The 19,840-nt window shown below is 38.3% G+C and overlaps 1 protein-coding gene across 1 annotated transcript in view; it reads right to left on the bottom strand.

The window, feature by feature from the left end:
* The window catches only part of KDM5A (lysine (K)-specific demethylase 5A), a 48,810-nt gene extending 30,774 nt beyond the window's left edge, over nucleotides 1–18,036 (bottom strand). Inside the window, exons 1-9 of the mRNA XM_009332896.1 lie at nucleotides 17,963–18,036; nucleotides 16,786–16,908; nucleotides 14,495–14,665; nucleotides 13,864–13,998; nucleotides 8,471–8,576; nucleotides 7,839–7,927; nucleotides 4,671–4,829; nucleotides 2,132–2,251; nucleotides 863–1,021 (exon numbers count right to left, since the gene is read on the bottom strand). Coding sequence (XP_009331171.1) covers nucleotides 863–1,021; nucleotides 2,132–2,251; nucleotides 4,671–4,829; nucleotides 7,839–7,927; nucleotides 8,471–8,576; nucleotides 13,864–13,998; nucleotides 14,495–14,665; nucleotides 16,786–16,905 — 1,059 coding nt within the window. The 5' untranslated portion in view covers nucleotides 16,906–16,908; nucleotides 17,963–18,036. The remainder of the gene's footprint in view (nucleotides 1–862; nucleotides 1,022–2,131; nucleotides 2,252–4,670; nucleotides 4,830–7,838; nucleotides 7,928–8,470; nucleotides 8,577–13,863; nucleotides 13,999–14,494; nucleotides 14,666–16,785; nucleotides 16,909–17,962) is intronic.
* Nucleotides 18,037–19,840: the final 1,804 nt, after the last annotated feature.

Raw genomic sequence — 19,840 nt, 5'->3', positions numbered from 1 at the left:
GTTTACTTTGCTCTGACACTACAAAGACAATGCAGTGAGTCAGATGACTTAAGTCATCTGGCTAGAAAATACTTTTTTAAATTACTATTTTCATATAAATAGATGAACAACCAGTTCTGACTCACTAAGCAGCTACACAATCACTGCATAGCCAACAAAGGTACAGGTAGGAAGGTGGAGGTATGGGTGGAAGACAATAGTGAGCAGGATTACCTCTTCCAGTGAGCAGTATAAATTGATTTGGTGCTGTGTGATCATGAAACCACACCTTTACTCTCATTTCCTCTGAATTTAAACATATAAGCAGCCAGAAAATTGATATGCTACGGTAAGGTCTGAAGGAAAATAGGTAATATACTTACCAGATGTTCTTTATAAAATTTTCTATAACAGGATGCTGTATCTATATCTTTTCATTCTTACAGTATGCACAGTCAGAGAAACAAGCTAAATCAAATTAGTTTGTTTTACCTATTATGAACCTCCTAAGGAGGTTAGAATCATGTTTCTGTAGCTAACTCTATAATGAAAAGGTTCAGAACAAGAAAGAAAAAAAAAATCTTATCAGTCTCCTCATACTCGGACATACTGTAACAACTTGCACATCTTTGCCTGCTAAGATTAAGTGATACAAAATAGGTGTGACTTAAATCGTGAAAAGCAGCTTAGCTATCAGCAACCAGATCTGTAAAAGAACCCAAAATATCAGATTAATGCCCTGCTCAAAAGGAATGTTAAGGGCATGCAAAAGCCTTAAGTAATTTCTTCATGAAAAAAACACGCTGATTTCTGACCTAAATTCTTAATGTGAAATCTTAGGCAGAGCAAAGAATGGGGTCAGTTTGCATATCCTGTTCCTCACCTCCTCCTCCGGCATCAGCTTTCGTCGGCCATCCTTCACTGGGAAGCCACTTCCAAAGTCCTTGGATGAGATATCAGCCCCATATTCCACAATGACGTCTTCTTCTATGCTGCTCACCAATCGCCAGAATTCTTTTTCTACGAGCTCAGTGGGAACCATCTGAAAGCGGAAAAGATGTTAAGGTATGTGCAGATAAGACCCAACATAAAAGTTATCATTCAAGCAGTAAATCATTACTAATCCCCCATGAATTTTCAAACACCAAGACCACTCCCTCTCTCCTCTCCATCTTCAAAGTCATACAGTTTCATCTGTATTTCTTAGTAGCGGCTGCAATGTAACAGAAATAGGATGCCACATCATAAGGGATTGAATGAACAAAAAAGAAGATAGGGTTACTGGAAGTACAACTAAAAAGAAGGGGAGAAGGAGACAGCCAGCATAACCCAAGCAGCAAATAGAATAAATAGCATGTAAAGTCCAAACTGTTTCAGAGGATGACCAGAACTTCAGAGTAACAGTAAGGAAATTCAGATAAAGAATTGTCTTCAAGAGTGTAGTTTTCCTGTAGCTCGTTACAACTCCTACTTATATACATTTATTTATGAAGCTTATTTGTAAAATAAGCTTTGTTCCTTGCTTTGCTCCATGTCCCAAAGTTGTATCATAAATTGGAGTCCTTAAAAGGTAGAAGCTTTAGCAAGAATGCCCATAAATTACCAAAGAACCCCGGTAGGAGAAGCTTGGTGCTGCATGGAGTCTACAGGACAGCGGAATCATGGAAGTGTGCCAAAGCAGAAATGCCAGTTTTAAAAACGCTGCTGAGATGCAGAACAAAAAAAAACCCTGATTATCAGACAGACTCAGTCTATTGACTTGTCTATGAGAAAAGACTGTAACAGGGAGGCAAACAATGATTTATCCTCTGAACAAACTAAACCAAGACAAAAGCCATAGGAAGGGCAGGAGGAAGACCCCTTTGCCAAACAAGAACAAGATACTTGGTTCAATTAATCAAAAAAGGCAAGAACTTAACCAGAGTATGGCCAATATATAGGCATACCCTAACAAGCAATAAAGCTATCTATCCGTCACAGGAAAAGGGTGAAATGAGACCAGATGCCAGAAAGCTAAATCATTTGTTTACATTTTTGAAGCTTATGGTGCCTCTTTAAACAAAGCTAAAATGCCTCAGCAAAAATTCAGGATCAGCTGAAACCTCTTCTCTTTTTCCCCCTCCAAGGAATCACAACAAAAGTTGAAACTCACATGGACCGGCATGTTGAAATAATCAGACTTGAAGTTATCAGCCATTTCACCAAAGCTCTGGAGAGTATATTCCCTGACAGCTTGTTCAAATCCGAAGGCCTCACGGGGTTTGTTGCATTCCTAGGAGACAGAACATAAAAATACTGTTCCCTGCAGCAGATTATGACACGGTTACATTTGTAGCAAAAAAACCTACTGTCCATCCAAGTCCTTACCAAACACAATAAGCTATCAGTTTTAAGTGCTTTTCTCAGATGAGGAAGTCCTACCGCAATGGAAACAGAACAGAATTAATTGTACAGAAGCTAATCTAACACAGTAAACCCCAATGCTACACACTTCTGCTTTTCTGTCCAAAACTAAGTTTCATCATCTACTGCTACCAGCCACAGAGTACGTGCACATGAAGCTTAGACAGCCGTAAGACATTTCTTAGACACGCTGGATTCAAGCACCTGCAGAAAAACTGCACAGGCACAAATCCTGCAAGTGCTTCAGTTTTATCAAGTCAGCAAATCATCAACTGATTTGGTGCTGTGAAAGTATACAGAAGGGAAGAGGAAGAAGGAAATTAAAACAATGCAACACAGCTAACAACAGACATGGTCCATCTGATGGAAAACCTTCAAGTCTTCCACTGTTCTATCCCCATTCATCCCAAGAGTGCAAAAAACACCAGTTCACATTTCAGCTACTCTCACCACCCATTTCTACATCGTCCTTTTCAGCCCCTTTGTATCTGACACAATGTTTATATATACACAAGACATATTTGAACACAAACATGACATAGAACTATCTGATAGCTGTTCAGTCATAAAAACAGGACTGGAAAGGAATTCAAGAGATCAGTAGTTTCTTTTTCTTCAAGAGGAACTATCCTTAGACTATGCCCAACATTTATCAAAGTAGTTCTTAAATGGAGCCTGCAACACAGAATCTACAACATCTGTAAACACTGTCAAAGAATGTTGACCCGAATATATATAAAAGAGCCCTTACCCTATTCTTCCTAGCTTCTGTTCCAGCACCCTGCTGTTAATGTTACATTAAGCATCTGTGCACAATTAACATTTAAAGTAAAAACTGAGGCAAAAAGCACTACTGAGCATTTCAAACAGCTTTCTGCTGTTATTTTTTTACCCTCCATTACATAATATAGTTATGTATTTTCCCTTCTTCCTCTTACCTTCAATGTATTTCCAGAATTTTTCAAGTACTTTCTGTATCATTTGCTAGAAACAACTTATTTGGCACCTTAACTTTCCTGATTTTGTCCCTACATGAGTATTTTTTTGCTTGGGAACAACATATCCCTGTTTTTACTAGTAATAGTGGTAGTACTGAAATTTCTTGTGAGTTTCCACATTCTTAAACCACTGCAGTCACTATATTTACTACTGTATTCTCTAAATTACCTCCACATTAGATTGCTGTAGTTTGCTAATACTCCTTTATTGCTCTCTCTTAAGGAACAATAAACAAGCAGCTTAATCCATTCTGTGAGCAGCAGCCCAAAGGGTTAGTTGTATCTTTTCCCTTGCCTGTAACTATGAATTTCCACCTCTCTCACAACAGCATTTGCCTGAGATCATCTGACAACCTAACCTTTCTTGGTGAAGGGTTAGAGAGCAGCAAGCTGATCCACCTCATTATGTGGCTGCACAACTATTCATACACCACCATAAAAAACACAGCAGAAGCCCACAGCCGGGAAGGGTGTGGGAGATGTGGGGGGAAATGGGCATATACACGTGTGTGTGTGACTGCCCCTTTTGGAAAAAACACAGTCTAAAAAGTTAAAGCCAGTCACAAAATTCCATTAAAAACAGTAAGCTTTCTTCCTCCAAATCCTACATCCACCAGTTTCCTGAGCTTGCAAAATTTGTTTTCTTAAGACAAATACCAAGCCAATCAAATGATGGTCGCTGCCTTTAGGCTGCTGATCAGTCATCTCTTGGAACTTGGTAGGTCTTCTTTTTTGAACAATGAAATTCAACTAGCTTTCACTTTCGGAGCCTCAACAGTTCCTTTTTTAATCTAAACCAAATCTAAAATAGCTACAAATGTTTAAATTAGTTCTTTCATTTTCCGCTACAAACTATTTTGAACAATGCTATAATGACTTCCCAATGATCAAAGCTCCCTGTTATGCCCAAATCGCATACTTTGATTACTTCACAGTTTACAAAGTGTCTCATCATTATGCTGAAACACCTATCACAACCCTACTTCTCACCCTAATTTCCCACTACCAGCTTATCAAATTGAGTTTCAGCTCTTGGCATACAAAGGCCAAAGTATTAGCTGTCACAGGGCTATATAATAAAAAAAGGTTATGCCCAAGCTCTAGAAGGAACATTTCTCTCCCTATGGCTCATCAACCAAGAACAGCTGGAGATTCACAGCTCATCTTGACAATATTCCAAACAAAACTATGGCTTCTACCCAGATGGAACGGCATTGAGCTGAAGTGCTCTTCTCATCTTTCCAGGAACACAAGTATACATACAAAGCTCGAGTAGTTCTTGAACTGTACCTCGGCAACGCACTTCGGACACCTCCAGTCGCCCTTAGGTACATCAGGTAAAGGAGGAATCAAACAAAAAGTGTGATAGCTGTCATCACATCCATCACACAGTAGCAGTTTGTCCTCGTTATTTCCTCTGCCACAGAATAAGCAAACATACAGATCAACCTGTGAAGAAAAAAGAAAAAAAGAAAAAGAAAAAAAAAAGTTACAAAAAGTTTCCTCACCCAGAACCTGTCTCCCTTAAACTAAGGAACAAAGGATGTAATCCTAAAGTCCGATATATGAACATCAACACAGTCTCCTCTGGTTTTTGAGAAGCATTGATAATGAACGATTATGCTTCAATTTCCCAAAGCAGTAATACGTGGGCGGCAGGGGGACTTTGGGAGCTGCAAAATAACTATCCCGTTCAGTTGGACAATTGTTTTCTATAACTCAAAGTAGCATCTCATTTACGTTATTCTAAGGCAAAAGAGTAGGTTACAGTTTTCAGAACTTCATGCTCTCCCTCTCTTTGGGCATCTATCATGGAAAACAACACAAACTAAATCCCTACAAAGAGCACATGGCTAAGGAATATCTCCAAAAACTATTTCAGAAACATACATGCCATCACTTGCAACAGTACAGGGATTATCTTTGCAATGGAAAAGAAGAGATGACAAACCCCACAAACCTACAGATTTCAATCTAAAAATCCAAGGGGAAGGGAAGAAAACTGCATGTAAAGGTACCAACTTCTTTCTCATTTTCTCCAAAATAAAGGATAAAAACTCCAAATGATAATAGAGAAGTATTAATCCCAATACAATAGCAAACATTTTTTGCAGGTGTCTGTCCAAGATAATCTCTTAACAAGAACAACACTCACTGGGAGATATTCTCAGGGACCAAAGAGAAAACCGTATCAACAGGTTTCAAATTTTCTTTGCTGTTGCTTCCTGTGTTGTCCAAAGGACTTTTAAGTTAATATAAACATTTAATAGAGTACTGAAGATCTGTAACATAATCTAAATGAAGAAACTGTGTATTACTTTATCACAGCTAAAAAATTATCTTTTGTATAAATTTTTAATAACTACATGAACTTCATGAATAACACTTGCTCCACATTCTGCTACAACTCCTGTCAGTCACTGGGCAACTCAGGCTATGCGTATTTCCTTCATGCAGCTCAAAATAACACCAGAAGTGGTGGGGTGGTTTTTGGGGGTCTGTTATTTTCATCAAGATGTCACAAAAACATGTGCTTTTCAGCTGATTAGGTTCACACAGTTGTGTTAAATATTTGATGTCAACCCCATCTTGGTTACACCAGTCTAGTTAAGTATGCAACTTCCTAGCTATGCAATAATATACTACTAAAGAAGATCGCTCAGGTTTCTTAAGAAACAATTTTAAAAAATAATGCAGTTCCATTAAGAGACATATCATTTTCCTCTTTTTATAAAAATCCACGCACCCACCCTCATGGAATATCATATCTGTCTAAAACACCAAACTAGTTCCTTTTGTTGCAAGTAAATAAAACAGAGGGAGGGTACCTTAGCAGACATTTCCAGGTTCTCTTCCCAGAACTAAAAATGCATTAAAATGGCGATCATAAGAAGAGGCTATTCTATGATACTCACTAGTTACCTATCACTGATAATACCTTCTTCTCTCCAAATTCATATTAACATATGCAATCTTTTTTATGTCAGCCCCAGTGATGATTTGTCAAATACAAAGACTGCATTGAAATACATAATCACAACAAGCAAATCTGCGATTACACCATTACCACAAATAAGCCTCCTAGCCATGTAACAAAATACAGTAAGACTATGATGATATATAACTATATTTATCAGGGGGGAAGGGATAAAAAGAAAAAGGTGTATTTTATTTCACAGTTAGCATTTCACAAAAAGATAAATGAATGTGGGAGAAGTATACACAAAACTGCAGCACAGTATTTTTCAGACAAAAGTTATGTAAGGCTAACTTATCACCTGTGCACTTCAAAGACTGTTTTCCTTGAAGATCTCTCATCCAACTATAAAAAAGTGTGGAATCAAACGGTACTAAGTCACAGAATTTGGGAAGATTACAGTTACAGCAATACAGTTCCAAAATAGCAGTTCTGCTGCTACAGTATTTTCATTTTCTCTTATAAATAGGAGTAAATGGAAAGAGTAAACAAATAGAGTTTTCTATAAAGAAACAGAAACTAGACAAAGTATTTTTAAATTAAAGCATACTTAAACAAAACAACCACAACACTTACACAGCCTAGGAACACCATATACTCAGTAGTAGTACAATTAAAAAAAAATTCAAGTACCACAAATTCTAACTTAGCTGCAATGGCACAATGATCTGTTTTTTTAAATATCCAACTTCTCCCACATTTTTTTCCCCAGGAGGCATTTCCACATATAAAAATATGATCACTAGAGACTTTCGGTTGCCTTGGCCTTCTATGGTTGAAATTTAAAATAAGCCTTTGTAAGTATTCTCAGGCTAAGAAAAAAAAGAACAGCTGAATTATTAGTGAAGAGTCCAATTCTCAAGACATTAAAAGCATGCACCTTCATTCATGGTTGCATACACGTTAAATTATGACACTTTAGAAGTCAAGTCGTGCTATGAAGGACATTAAGAACAACTATACACTGCTTTTCCATGGTCAAATATCACCACACTAAACATTTCATTTTTCCCCTTAGGGGTTTCTCTTGCATGGACTTGTATAATGACTAGTTTAAACTCAAACCAGAAAAGACAAGAAAGCTGGAATTACTAAAAAACAAACTCCTGAAGTACTGGAGCACCTCAAAATATCTGTTAAGGAAGAGAATCAGTATTATAATTGTTCTACAAAGGGGAGCTCAAATAGAAAGTGAGCTACTGAAGGCATGCAAGAAGTGTGTGGCAAAGCAAGCCCTTAAACCCATGATCAGCAAGTACCTTCATGTTGCAACATTCTTCCTGTCTGAAAGATTAAAACAGAAACCTAGAGCATAGATTATGTTTCAAAATACTGTTCATTCTTCCCATAACAATATCATCTGCTGCAGTGTCCATCCATTCGTCTATGGGGGGGGCAGGGGGATTAGAAAAAAAAACCAACCCTGAGTAAATCAATGACTTTCTTATTATCAGAAATCACAGCAAAGGAATCAAACTTACAAAGTTGACAGAAAGAGTTCCTTTGCGTTGCCTCATCTGCATTCCAAATGCTTCTGATCTGGTTCCCTTGCGTCTTCGTGTCACTTCATCTTGAAGTAAAATAAAGTTAAATGTTATTAATACCACATCAAGATAGACTTATCTTGCAAAAACAACACAGATGTCCAGCCTGGTACCCCGCCTTTCATATCAGAAACTACCTGACAGTCCAAAGAGAGCAAAACTGCCTTGTTATACCTGGCCAATCTAAAATAAACAGGGATTAGCAAAACATATTTTGCTTATCCTCACAGGTGATCCCAATCGCCTCACAAAACAGTGAATTACACTCATAATTTGTGCACTTAGCTGGTAGGATCAGTTTCAGTATTGTCAAATCCAGTTTTCCCTTCCAGTCACTTAGTTCATGCAACAGCTGCTTAATTGTTATTGTTACTACATAAAGGGCTGAAACTTTGCCAAGTTACATGAAGTACCCTGTAAGTCTCTCTCATGAATGAAACCCTAGAATACTTAGCTTTCTTTTTCCAGTTACAATGATTTGCTTACTTCTTGATGTTGTCTCTAGAGACATGCAGAAAGATTTAACGGCCTCGTTACTTTACAAAGCGATGAGCCCAAGATTTAATTACCCTCTTTATCCTTTGCTCCCAATGCCAGTCCCATCATCTTGGGTCCAGCTCCAAAGATCTGCAGCTTCTTCAGTTCAGTATTTCTACTCATTTCTCCTGCCTCTGCCTAAAAATAAAAACAAGACCACATCAGCACAAACCATCTATATTTCCCCTCCAGGTCTCTTCATAATTTGTTGATATTCCACTCTCTCACATCAGCTCATCAAAAGAAAGGAAACAGAGGCACGAAAAGACACAATTTTCTGTTCCTAAAGCCAATGAACAAATGCAAATGGAATAAAAGACAACATTTTTGTCCCAACTTTCCTAATTATTTCCCATTTCGAATTACAGATAAAGTACAGAAAGTCACCTATACAGCAAATAAGAGAACTAGGTTTGACATTTAGCAAAAAAATAAGTAAGAAAAATGCCACAGCAGTATTTTCCAAAATCACCATGATACAGTCAAGTGCTTGAATGTTAACACATCCTGTTTCAACAGGATTTTTTTATCTGCTTCCTTGAGTAGACACATACATGACACGAATGAGTTCCAACCTACTTCTTTACGCTTGGCTGCTCCTGGGTTTATTTGTGATGAAATGTTATGAGTACAACTCTTGAAATCACACCTATTCATGGTGCCCTTGCAACCTCAAAATCAGAGATGAGAAGACCCATTAGGAGACAACTCCATGCCCCTGCCAGTGTTGTTTCCTGAAGTGTTCTGTTCAGCTGAACTTCTTCCTGTTTCCCCGTTACTCATCTACCTCATTTTCCCACATCATTGCCACTAACCTAACAGCAAAAAGAACTTCCGTATTCTGTTCTTACCTGCAATGCAAGCACTTTGCTATTTTTCTTTATGTTGCCTCCTTATACTTTGAAAACCCTTTCTAAGCTGATCTAGAAAGCCACCAAATTCTCACCATTTGCAATCTTCCTCCTGAAATTCACTCGTCCTAGAAGATCTCAGCAAATCTAACTCCAACAAGGTTATCTTCAAGTAACTTACTGATGACGCTTCACCTGTTGTTTTCTAAAGAGTTATGGCCTGATATATCATGCATGAAATAAGCTCCCTTGGGGTGGCACGCACTCAATTTTTAATCAATAAACAACAACAACAACAAAAAAAACCAAGTTCAAATGCACTTGCAATAAATCTAACAGAAAGAAAATAATTTCCATTTATTCAGTCTAAATCAGTTGTCCTTCTTGCTTCCAGAACACATTAAAAGAGATACCGTCTCCTAGGCATTATTACTCTAAGGAATTTCTAGTGATATTTAGAGTCCCTGTTCCCACTGAACTCTGTATGCAGTATGCTAATCGGCATCCTTCCAAACTGATTATTGCTGATATTCTAATTTTGCACATTTATGAATTCTATGTTGCTATTAAATTATTTTCACTTTAGATATATGTTACCAACTTTGTAATTCCACACTGAAATTGCACGCTAACTGGCAAATTTTTCACATAAATTCCTCTTTTTGGCTAACAAGTCATAAGAAACACTGACTTTTTTGCTGTACAGGAAAGCCTGCCACCTGCAGACTTCATAGTCCCTCAGTTCCCATTTGAAATTCATTAACAGCTCATCCATTCTCTCAGCTAACTAACAGGACTTGACAGAATCAACCCACATTACATTTCTCAGCACAGTACAGTTTTCCATCATTTCAGGAACATTTACGAACAATCTCCACAATTTCTCTCTCCTGCTATTGTGACCTAAGATAATTGTCTCAATGATAACTGTAAAATAATTTTACTATCGTATTTAGTAAAAGTAAATCATTAACATGCAGCAACGTCTCTTCAGTTTTATAGCTTGTTTAAAAATGCATTGCCTAAATATATTTTCATAACTCCATCGCCCAGATTTACTTGGATTCTACTAAACCTAAGTGGATGCATTCCATTCATGCTTAGGTGGAAAAAGCTATACAGTTTTCAAAAAGAACAGGTTGCATATTGAAATGGAAATGGTTTTTAAAAATCAGATTCCTATATAACGTTATGAACACTGCCAGGATATTGATAGTTTAAGGTGTGAACACCAAAAGCATTCAGAAGCCTCAATGGGTAGTCTTTCTGCAGTGTCCTTTAAGACTGTTTAAAAACCGCCAAACTCAAAACTGTGCACGCATGGAAGCGGAAATCTTGCATTTCTTGCCATTTTCTCATTGCTAACGACACAAAACTCCACCACACTTTTGCATTATATTTTTTCCATATAAGCAAAATGAACTTGATTAAACTGTGATTCTATTCTCGGCTCCTCTTTTTCCTGAAGGATGCAGACATATTTTTGTTTCTTTTACCTTCTCAACTGAAAGTACAACCCAAAGGCTTTTCTTGTATATGGGCGAATCCTAATAACATGATCCAGTTATGCTGAAGTCACACACTGTCTTTTTCTGTTGTCCTACCCTCATCAACTCTGAAACATTTGCATCCCCACCCCTCCACCCCCAATACGCAAGACCAGAATAGTTACAACCAAGAATCAAAATTTGTACGTGCTTTGGGCATTTGTCAGCATCTCCCAGAGTTCTTTTGTTTCACACAATTATTCCCATGGAAGGAAATCTTTCAAATTAAAAAAATGGAAGCATATTTTATTAATTCTGTAATCAACCAAATTTGTAAAAGAAACCTGAAAGCAGATATACTACTTACAGTTGGTTTTAATTTTTCAGAAAATTCTCTGGACCTTACGTTAATATCCTTTGAAAAGACAGCACTTCATTATCTTTTTGTTCCATTTCTCTACCAGAAACCATCATGATGTAACCTCATTAGACAAATCCCTTGCCAGTTAAACACACCCTAACAGATCATCTATGAAGATATACTACTCTTTTCTAAGAAGTATTCTCCTAAATTTAACCTTTCCTTAAGAATATTCTCTTTTCCTAATCTAAGTTCATTCTACTTTTTGTTGTCCTTTTCTTCACAAGCCTCTAGGAATTCAGTTGCCCTTCTCCAGGTTTTATTTGTGACAGCTTTCTTCAGAGAAAAGTGAAAGAGAATGAAGCATGAAGTTTATTTTTGAGCAGAACCTCTCATCACCAAATTATCCTCTTCCTATTCAGAGACAATGTATTCAACTGACATTTGCTTGTAGTATCCAAAGATTCCCAACCCATCTTTCACAAAGGAGAATTCTTATTCCCTATTTTCTTTCATTTTTCACTTTCTCTAAAAATTCAAAAATTTGCTTTTCGAAACTCTGCCACCCCCTTCCACTGCTGAGGATCTTCGTTTATTTCAGTAATTTCTGATTGCTATCTTTATGCTTTCTTATTCATCACCCATTCTTAGGTAAGTTATCTGCAAGAGGAAGATGCAGAGCATTTTTGGAAAAGTACTTTTAGCACTTGGAAAAAATCTACTGAGATGCAGAGGTCAGTGTAGTTACCCATGCTCACCACCCAGGCATTGGACTACTCGGCACGCTACACACAAATCATTCAGGTGTTTCAGCTAGAGCAGAATAACATTTATTTAGCAGGTTTTTACATTACTGGCATATTACCTGTCCTCTGAAGACTATCTAGACAATCTCTGGTACAGTTCCAGGTATGCACTTCAAACAATAAATGAAGTCCTGTCTACAATAAGGAGGTGCACTGAAATCTGGAACAATTTCTCAGCATTTCCCAGATATTTACACTTCTACCATGTTGCGCTACTGAGGACAAATCTGTTTCTAAATACAGTTCCAGAGTTGACTTAAGAGAGTTATACATAGCTTCCAACACAGCCAAAAAATACATCTCTTGGCTATGCAAGTAGGTTGAGTTTTTCCTGTACTAAAGAACTCATTTGAGCCATTTTAATAACTGTAATGCATAGCATGGCTACAGGGCTAATAAAAGGTACTTAAGTATATATATATACAAACACACTTTTTGCAGATGATCCAAGTAAAACCATCTCTCTCATTTCTGAAATGCAGACCCTTTAAATGAAATGAAGCGGCTATACTGTGCCAGGATAACCACAGAATCATTTTTTCCAACAAGGAAAAATGAGAAGTACCATTATTCTACTGAAATCAGCAGGAGAAAAGATCCCACAGGATCTTAATAACATAGTGACACCTTTATACCATGCATGAGAAAAAGGTCATACTGGCATTATCCCACAAGATTTCTCCAAATCCAAAGCAGAATTCCACGTAACGAATGACTGCTGCAGTTCCTGCAGCGATCTCACGTTTTTCTGGATAGCTCACTAACAACACATGATTCGAGACACCTGGTAAGATCATAGCCTGAGACTGCTTGTGTGATGCATTGTTATATGGCTATGATAAGTAACATCATCAGCTTCAGTAAGTTGAGAAAACAAACTAAAAAAAGACAATTTAGTCTAAATCAATCGTGGCATCAGAGAAAAACATGAAATTTTATAAAGGATACTCAAATCTCTCAGTGACAAGAAAGATGGATTTGAAAAAAAGCAGTTTAAGAGCATTTGAAAAAACTTTTGTGGTGCTTAAAGTAAGTCTAGAATGGCATCAAGCAAGTAGTAAGTTTGTTGCATATAAAACCAGCTTTCGCCCACGTTCCGCTGACTGGCCAGCAGGGAGCCACTAGACCTGCCGTGAAGAGCCTTAGGATGACGCCTGCAATAGAAATCTTTGTCAAGAGGTGAAGGCCTGCTTTAAATAATGCAATAGACGGAGCCATCAGGACAAGCCTCCAAGATTACTTCTAATGGTGAAGCATTTAAAATGGTGGTGATTCAGTTTGATTTGCGATTTACTGGGGGGTACTCCCAGGATTTAATATCACCTAGTACAATGTCAGATGTTCCTATAACACCACTAATCCAGATGAAAATAAACTGCCTTTCAGTAGAAAAACTGTGGAAATCCTATACAGTTCCAGCCATCACTCAGCATCTGCCCTCATATCCGTTTCATTTCTTCACAAAAACAGTCTGTCCAGCTTGAGATAATTAGTCCCAAGTGCAATTTCCACAATTAACGAAGACTTAGACACATATTTGCATTCATATAACTAAATGGCGTATTTAAAAAAGTTGTTAAAAACTTCTCAAACTTTGCACAAGCAGAAACTTCATCATTTCACAAATGTCTTTATCTGTTTAGTTTCCACAGCTACATTGGCTACCAAGGTACATAGGCCACTTGTCAATAAACAAAAAGCAGCTTATGAAAGTTTTTAGATAAACAGAGCATCTACCGTAAGCAAATCAGGCTTCAGAGAGACATCCTTCTCTGGATTTTATTTAAATGAAGACTGCTTCCTGGTGGTACTTTTCAGCACGCTCCCACAGCCAGCCAAAGGCTGTTGCGCTGCCAACACTGCTGCGCTGGTGGAAGGAATAAGCGTTCCCTGTCCGTAAGAGCCAACTAACAGGGGTACCTGGGATTTGACGCGCCTCGTTCTCTTCAGCACAACGTTCATTCTTGAAGCCTGCTTTGGGGAAGCCTGGGCATCTGAGCTGAGGTCCTCAGCCTCCACTTTTTCTTTAAGGTCCAAGTTTGGCTTTTGGATGCCCTAGAGGATCAGAGCACAGGACACCAGGTTGATTGATCAGGCAGTGCTGATCATTTCATGGTCTATGAATCATTCTGTTTGCTAAGAAACAGGATGAGTGAAATCACACAGCATTACACATGCCATTTGGACAAGAGGCCAATTAATCCACGCACCGTTCAAATAAGGAAACTGAATCTCAACCGCCAGCTTATCAAGAAAGAGAGAAAGACATCTTTCCAATTAATCATATCATCTTTTGCCCTGTTTTCCTTCCCAATAGGGTTGGCCTCAGTCCTATAAAGAAATGGCTATCAGAAAATAACTACACAAGGTCACGTTACAACTTCTAGCACTATTCTGTCACAGGTCAGTATGAGGGTGGTTCTAAGTTTGTTTACATAGCCAAAGCTTCTAAAAGCATAGACTCGATGTCCTAGTTTCATATGCAATAACAAGTAGCATTCTACATGCAGTTTGGGTCCCCTGTTCATATCGTGAAAGAGAAGCATCTCACCATAAGGCTGACCCCCGACTGGAAGAGCTCATAGGGGTATAAGATCCGTTCATAATGAGACTTGAGCAACGACCCTGTGCCTTTTCCTGGCAGGTAGCCAAGCCGACTTGCCACTTTAGACCATTTCTTCTCTTTAGTAACTACTTCAAAGCCTCCTTTGTTGGCAACAATCTGAAACACATGAATAAAAAAGTTAAGGGTTTTGAGCTGCTCTCACCACCTTGCATAAACCAAGAATCAATTAAACCAACCTAAATGTTAAAAGGTTCTATTGAGAAGTGACAGAATCCTGAATTTAGTTTTTGTTTCCTGCAGGACTAGTACTTCAATAACTAAGCACTTACTTATCCTCATTACTTAATATGTTTAACATGACAATTTTCCTAGTAAATGTAAATTGCGTACTGTCCTAGACAGGAGGAGTCCAACAACTAAGATTCATGACGTGTCAGAAAGCGAATACAAACCCCACCATCAGAACAAACTGAAAACTTAACTCCCACCAGACCTGTACTCTGATGCAAAACACAAGTCTGGCCAGAAGTGAAGCCCATTCAAACGCACCCCAGGCAGGAGGGAGCACTGGAGCTCACAACTTCAGAGTTATGAAAACTCTCACAAAACCCTGAATGGAGGAGAGACTACTGTAAAAAGAGGAGAAACTGAATTTACCTTCCAATTAACTCAGTCCAGTTTTTACACCTGACTTCCATTGGTTTGAGTCTAGTAATTCACATACAGAACTATCACTGCTTACATATAACTAATATGTACATAGAATGAAAAAAGACCATTTGCCTCCAAGCAACGATCATAACAGCGTATGAGTTGCTTGCTCAGAAACACTGGCCACAGTTCCATTGCCTCCATTCCCTTTACAGTTTCACTGCCAAGTAGCTTTAAACCCAAATGGATTGTATTTAATTTATATTACTGTAAGACTAATAGCATTTCTACAACCGTGTAGTTTTGCATTACATTTCTTTACACGAGGACCAAATTTCATGCTTTATGTTTCACAGACTGTTAGAAAACTCAGTGCAAAAACATTTTGTTCCTGGAGTGAAATTTACGGTTTACTTTTGAGGCTGAGGTAAATTCAAAAGCCTAATTGTGACACTGACAAATAAATTAATTAATTCTGGCTCTTCCTATAATCAGAGATAGCTACACTTAGATAAAACATTAATATTATTGATCATTATTTTTCCTCATATATACAGCAAAGTACTAGAAAAGCCATTTTAAATGAAACTATTCCTAAATTTCAACTTATCTTCAACACGTCCATGAAAAATTGATTTCTAAAATTATCTATACATGAACAATGGCTAGAGAAGCCACTAAGTAACTAAATAAGCTTAGACCTGCTATCTGCAGTCAACTAAAAAGTTCCAGATCGTAACAGTGACCCAGATATTTCCCAGTACCACTACGATATTCTGCATATCCCAGCAAACCACCATAGACAAGGAAAAAAAAAAAAACCCAAACCAAATACTGAAAGACATTTTATCAGCTTTTCTCTGCATTTTATCAGTCTGATAAACTGACCTAGAAGCACTAGAACTACCTTATCTTAATTCCTTACCCTGCAAGAAGAAATCTACCTATTTATATTAAGAATCCATCCTTAGCAGGTAAGTTTATAACAGTACATATATTTTACCAATTAAAAAAGCAAACTCCAACACAGATTTTATTTCTGTGCAAACTTTGAAAAAAAACACACCAAACACCACCACAGTAGTATAAATTTCTAGCCAGCCTTAAGCCTAGCCTGTTCTGGAATTTAATTAAAATAATTCTTCCAGAAGTTGACATTATAAACTCTCAAAGATGCATGTTTTTGTCATGTGGAAAACCTCTATTATGAGAGAGGAGGGAGCAATTACAGCAACAATTCATTACAGAATTGCTAGGTCAGGAGCTGAACTGCACGCCTCAAAAACCAGCTCCAACTCCTGCAGCTCTACCATACGTAAAAAAGGAGAACTAAAAAGCAGGTGGCCAGCTGACATCAGGATGTTCGAGCTGTATACAAGGTAACAAATACGTGCTGTGTAGAATCCAACCAAAGGCAATAGATTTAACTGTGCCTGATATGTCTACCATAACCATTCAATTTAAAAATTCTCTTTCACTACATTTTTTTTGTCCACACTCTCCCATTTCAACTCCATGTTAATGAGATTAATGCGGTAAAACAAGCCCTCCCTGTTGCTTGGCTTCTTGAGCTTGAATGAAAAATGAGGTCCCTGTCTGACCAAGGCCTACAATCGCTTACTCACCTTGCTCAGAGCATAGAGATCCAGTATTTTTCTCTCCACCACAGGGATTTTTAAATTGGATCCTTGGAGTTCCCAAAATTTTGCTAACTGATCCAAGAAGTCCAGCTTCACTCTTGTCATTGCCTGCAATCAATAAAGACAGACATACACGTATGTCCCAAAACAAGCATGACAATACCTTACAGTACTGAGAAAAAACATGACAAGCTTTTACAGTGTTTACATTTTCAAAGTGCAACTTGGCAAGTGAGGTATTTCTTAGTCATATTAAAAAAACCCTAGAAATAGAAACATTGATAAAAAGAAAGATATTTACAAACGGAAAATTGTATATGCTTTTCTCTCTGCATTTAAGATCCTATAAACCAAACTCCTACTTAACAATTTCTTGGTTTGAAACCAAAATGCGTACTTATGAAAAATCAGCATTCCAGAGAGAAACACAAGAGCAATTATTAAACTATACATTGGGGAGGGGGGGGGTGGCAGGGAGTTACAAACAGTTTTTATGTATGCCTTAACCATACAGAAGAGCCTCCTCCCTTGAGTATTTTTGGAGTACTCAAATCACTTTCCATAAGGAGACCCATTTACAAGCCAAATGATACATGACGTTTTGGTACATGAACAGAGCAAGGCTTTGAGAAATGTTGTAGAGAAAAGGAAAAACCAGGGCAGAACGGGACTCATACTGCTTTCAAGAAAGCTCCCATACATTTTTGAATCGTAAAATTAACCAACCACAATAAGCCTATCAAAATCCAGTTCATTTTCAGGCTTAAAAGGCATTACCAAAACAGTATAAGGTAACCAGGGACTTAAGAACAGCAGTAAATATTTTAAGAAAAGAAATTCATTGCCTGTGGAGCTCTGAAGGCTAGACACTGGCTGCTCTCACTACACAACATGGTACTTGGCATTCATTTTGGACATTTCCAGTTGAATGTGAAAAACTCTTGTGGTTATTTTGGGTAATAAAATAAAAACCAGACTTTTCTCAAAGCCGTGAAGAGTTATTTTATACGAACTGTGCCACTGCCAAGTATAAACACCGATGTGGTCTATGGGTTTCTAAAGTCTCCCCCATCCAGAAAACTGCCAAGATGCAAATCTCAAGCAAGGAGACCTACTGCTTTCAGTGCAAACACAAAATTATATCAACAGTGGAAAAGCTCACCTCCAGTTCATTCAGGCGCTGAATTCGTGGAGTGAAACGAAAACTTTGTACTTCACATGCAAATGGAGGCTGCCAGTCCTGAACAGAGACAGAAAGACATTTTATTGCTTCAGGAAATTTCTCAAAAAATGCACAGAACATAAGACCCTAACAATGTCTGAGTAAACAAGCTCCCAATAGTAAATTAGTTTCTCAGTACAACTGGTGATATCATTTTCCAATTTTATTACATTCTTGTGCTTTTAAAATAACGTTCTTCCCACAATATTTTAGCTCTAAGAAAGAGAACCTCGCAGAATTAAAAATATAGAAGAAAATAAGGTTCAAAGCATTTCAGTATGCATTACCTCATACCGAGTTTAGATACGAGAGATATCCTGTAGCTTGTTGGTTATTCATTTACTTTAAAACAAGTTCCATATATCCTGCACATTGCAAAATTCTCACCGTCAACAGTGATGAACACCAAGTAAAGCACATTATTATGCATCTAACTTTTTTCATGTTTGTCTACAGTCATTTCAATAAAGGTAAGGCCACCAGTCGGGAGTCCAATTCTTTAACAGAAATGCAGCCTTAAGTGACGACTTTGTCAAGACAGTCGGCAGTCGGTTCAACCGCAAGTGCCACATAGCCCCATTTCTCAAAACTGTGTTACGACATCAAAACACATGTAATTCAGCTTTTTAGTACTTTTTAAGAAAGCTTAAGTTATAGTAGATTGTCTACCTGGCAGTAAATACAACAGAGTAAGGACACCCCACTCCAGGTGGACAAGCCACACTAAATATTTATTATTTGCACTGCTGCAGCACATAAAGGCCTCCAGCACAATCGTAAAATATTTACAGCTTCTAATAATGGAAAAGAATAATAAATCAGTAAGGTTAGTAAGAGGCGTCTGATTTAGTCCTTATTGCAGGTTGCAAATCAACCTGACGCATGCATCCTGCAAAACCCTGCAATGCAAACAGCCAAGCAACCACGGAGAAATACAAATGCGTTCCATGGCCAGGAAAGTTCTAGTTATTCTCAATGAACGGGATCCGGATCAGTTTCTTGTGGCCTCTCAACCTAAGCCATTCTGCTTATTTTAGAAAGGGCAGCCCCTTGGAGGTCAAGTTTTCACCACGTCATTAAACCAACTAAACAGATTCCAGCAACCCGGACGGGTCAGAAGGAGAGGAAGGATCACGAAATCTAATCAGCAACCCCCGTATCCAAGTTGTTCTCAGTTACAGGCTTTCTTTTCATCCTCTCCCTCAATATTTTCAACTCTCTTATTTTACGGCTGTAGCTAACGTTTATTTGTGCTTTAATTATGAAGTGATCTAACCGCCTTTTGCCAAATTGCCTGATGTTCTCGTCTAAACAGTTTGCCGGGTCACAGGGCGAGCCGTCATAAAATAACGATCAAATCATCGGAGAGATTAAGCTTCTACCGTCTAAACTGCTACGCATAAACATAATTCCCCTGCACAAACAGGTTGGCCGCACTTCTATTAACACTTTAAAGATCGTGTTTGTAAACAATGATCCATTAAAAAGAAATGCCTTTCCTCCTCCCTCTCCCCCCTCCCGCAGCAAACGCCTGATTTCACCTACGATGCCTTCGCAGTTTTCCCAAGTACGCTGTTGGGTTGGTTGGGTTTTTTTTTTAAAGCAGAAAGAACGTGAAGTCCCGGACGCGGCCACGCACTACCAGCTTCCCACCCGCTCCAGCGCAAGCCCTACAAAACCCGGCCCTGAGGTCAAAGGCTCCCTAGGTTCCTCGGCGTCCCCGGCACGGACACCACCGCGGCCTACGGAAGGCGACACACGAAACCCCAGGCGAGCAGCGGGAGCGGGGGAAGGGGCTCCCCGGGTCCCCACGTCCCC

Source organism: Pygoscelis adeliae, unplaced genomic scaffold (assembly GCF_000699105.1).
Source record: "Pygoscelis adeliae isolate BGI_AS28 unplaced genomic scaffold, ASM69910v1 Scaffold38, whole genome shotgun sequence".
Taxonomy (NCBI): domain Eukaryota; kingdom Metazoa; phylum Chordata; class Aves; order Sphenisciformes; family Spheniscidae; genus Pygoscelis; species Pygoscelis adeliae.
Note: the sequence above shows the minus strand (reverse complement) of the source record. Positions and strands in the feature narration are given on the sequence as shown.